At 31.8% G+C, this 3,381-nt stretch overlaps 1 protein-coding gene across 1 annotated transcript in view; it reads left to right on the top strand.

The window, feature by feature from the left end:
• Positions 1 to 532, top strand: part of LOAG_17928 (RGC/RGC protein kinase) — a 19,742-nt gene extending 19,210 nt beyond the window's left edge. Inside the window, exon 21 of the mRNA XM_020450596.1 lies at positions 260 to 532. Within this exon, the coding sequence (XP_020305703.1) occupies positions 260 to 435 (176 nt within the window). The 3' untranslated portion in view covers positions 436 to 532. The remainder of the gene's footprint in view (positions 1 to 259) is intronic.
• The last annotated feature ends 2,849 nt before the right edge of the window (positions 533 to 3,381 follow it).

Below are 3,381 nucleotides of genomic sequence, written 5' to 3' on the forward strand. Positions count from 1 at the left end.
TATATATATATATATATATATATATATATATATATATATATATATATATAAGCATGTTTGTTCATGTCACAGGTGTGACATCTATATAATAGCTATATAAAAACACACATGTATTCAAATGCAGTGTTGTGCCAAATTTCAAAGAAGTCGGTGAAAAATTTGGACATTTGAGATTGGGAACAGACGGATTTACACTTTTATTTATATAGATTTAGTTTTTATATTTATATATACAAAAAGAAAAGGAAAAAATTTGTAGCACTTCGGATCCACGTGAGTAGCCATACAAAAACCATATTGGAAAAGGAGGATCCAGGATTCAATTTGGTACTTCGCGGTGAGGTGGAAATGAAGGGTAAGGGAAAGCAGATAACATACTGGCTAAAAGGATACAATGACATTCGTATTCCTGATTTTGGACCGGAATTTGAATAATTATTTGCTAATTTTCTTCAAGGAAACCGTACAAATCAGTCAGTTCCAAACTTTAATATTTATATTTAATATTTATTAATATTTATGCCATATTGCCAATTGATTCAGTTTTTCTCAAATTTTGAAAGTTTTCGATTTTACTTACTTGATTTATTCGGGTTTTTTTTTTTTTATTGATGACTTCTCCGGAAGATATGCATTTGGATGCAGAAAACTTACACCAACTCTAGTATTATTGAAATGTGAAATGAATTTTTGACATTCTTAATCACACTGATTCGCACCAGTAAATAATTGAAACCCTTGATGGTATTCAAATTTTCAAACTAGTGCTTTATAATTCATTTCACTGCGAACTAAGTTACGGTTTGCTTTTCAAAGCGTTATTTTTTTTTAAGTTGTGACTAGCCAGTTTTTATCCACCTTGAAGGAAAATGGAAATCGGAAATAATATTTAGTACATGGTGCAAAGTCCTTTTAGTACTTACATTTTGTAATTTTTCAAATCGCGTCTCATAATACGGGTTCAGTTGTTTACTTTCTTAGTTTTATTGTTTCATGTGTAATTTAAATCTGAACTTCACTTTTTATTTTTGTAAAACGTTTGGCAAATCACGAAGCAACCTTTTTATCGAAGTGTATGTGAATGATAATATCACTTGTTCTCCTTCTGAAAGAAAAAAAAACCTGATTTTCATGAACATAAATTAAAATTGCACGTTCATTAAATTCAAATTTTCCATGGAAATTGAATTTTGAAAACCGTTCAAAGTACGGAATTGTTTTCTTGATAAAATGATGCCAGCAACACAACCTAAACGCTACATTCATTGAAGTTTCAAGATTCGAACTCATCACTCATTGTCCATTGTCCATTGTTTCTTGTTTACTTCGAATAATTCGTTATAAATCGTTATAAAAATGGTGTTCACCAGTTAAATGGATTGCGCACGGGATCCTTCTTTGTATTATATATTGTGTTACGCTGTCAAATGCACTGTTTCTTGTAACCTATATACTCCTTTGTTCAATGGTTAGCCATTAACACTTTTAGATCTGGCGAAAACTTAAGATTTCAGTTTTAATCGACTCGAGATTTATCAGTACTCGAATTCCGAATTCATAATATTCCAAACGAAAATATAATTTCGAGAATAAAATAACGAGGATGACATTTTAACTTTCCTTAAATGTTTATTAGAGTTACAAGAATGCATTAGCACCAACAAATTGCTTTAAACTATGCGCGACTGACGCAGAAATGAAAATTTTTCATTTATTAATCCATGTAACCCTATTGATATGCTGGCACATGTCGGATTTTCGACATAACGTAAGATAGTTTTATGATTATCCGAATTGTCTTTAAATTCCAATCGTCCTCGATCTTTAATAGCATAACTACCCGTAGGCGTCTTGCATCTTGCACGTTGTGACTTCATCTTATGGTAACTTCTGTTGCAACATGCATTTGGCATTATATTCTATCATGTTTTGTTTGTAATCAAATTCGCCCTTATGCTTTTAAACTGGTTTCATTTCTTTTCATTATGATATGCATCTTTTTTCCTTGCCTTCGCTCGTGATGTTTAATTATTGAAAGAAGTTTAAATTACAGGAAGTTGCTCAAGGTGCCGTTATGAAAGGAATGTTTTATGTTTTGATTTCTTATGCTGATAACTACGGTATATACTGTAAAGTGTATCACAGCCCGGTTTACTTTCTTTAATTATCTTTCTTTTTTAAGAGAGTTTTAATTTCATCTGATGTGGAATATAAAGGATGAATGTGGATGGTATTTGTTTGTATTATCATTTTGTTCATCATGTGCTTTATATTTTCCAAAAAAAAACAAGTCATAATGATAAATTAAAGACATGAGGATTTGATATGAAAGATCGTTACTAAACGGTTCATAAGAAATATGCAGAATCTTGAAGACAAAGTCTACAAAATATTTCGAATTAGTTTTAGAAGTAATCCCTTGTCTGCGTGATATAATGCTTAGCGAAGGGGAAAGGCAATTATGATCTGGGAAAATTTCACATGTTGATCAACTAAACTGGAGGATACCACATCTTTCTTGTTAATCTGGCTTAAAGTGGAAAAGCTTGTATTTTCTAAGTAGTTTGTATAACATGACACCAGAAGTGCAGGATTTTGTTTGGTATCTTCAAAAAAAGGAAAAAAGAAGGAAAAAAGACTTAAACTCGGGTAATTAAACCACTAGATAATAACACAATCTTCAAGAATTACAAAAACGCAAATGAACGTGTAAAGCTAAGATCCAAAACATTACCAAAATCCCAAAGACAGCAATTTGAAAAATGAAAGAAAGGATTTTATCCTGTTGTGTGCAGGGTTTCATATATATATTATTGAAGGATTGATTTTAGATTGCAATGGTTAGCGGATTAACGCCTTTGTGAAACGCACTTTGACAAAGCGTTCTTTGTTAACGTACATTGCTAAGTAAAGAGCACGTGTACAGTTTTATGCGCAGTGACAGCATCCTCATACAGGGAAGAATTTAGATAATTCGCAAATCGTAATCACGACCCAACCTGGTATATACAAATTGGTAAATCTCAATACATTCACTTATGAATGTTTATGTTTTCTTCACGAAACTTCTCGTTTATTGATGGCACTCCTGACGGGAAAAGAATGTGACTTGAATCGATTTGATTCATTCTATTTCTTTGGTGAATGATACAATTTATTCCGCAAATTGTTTCGTATTATGATCATCTCAGGCAAATTGAAGTGCAAATCTGACATTTATTCGATATATAATAGTCTTTTCTTTTCTTTTCTCAAGGAGAATTTCCCATCTGGGAGAGAGCATGCAGGGCTTCCTTCAAGATTTCCATATTCGATTCTATTTTCGGCCATTACTACCCAGAAAATATCAAGCATAGTAAGCCCAGGATATAGAACTTCATT

Source organism: Loa loa, assembly GCF_000183805.2.
Source record: "Loa loa unplaced genomic scaffold supercont3.155, whole genome shotgun sequence".
Lineage (NCBI taxonomy): Eukaryota > Metazoa > Nematoda > Chromadorea > Rhabditida > Onchocercidae > Loa > Loa loa.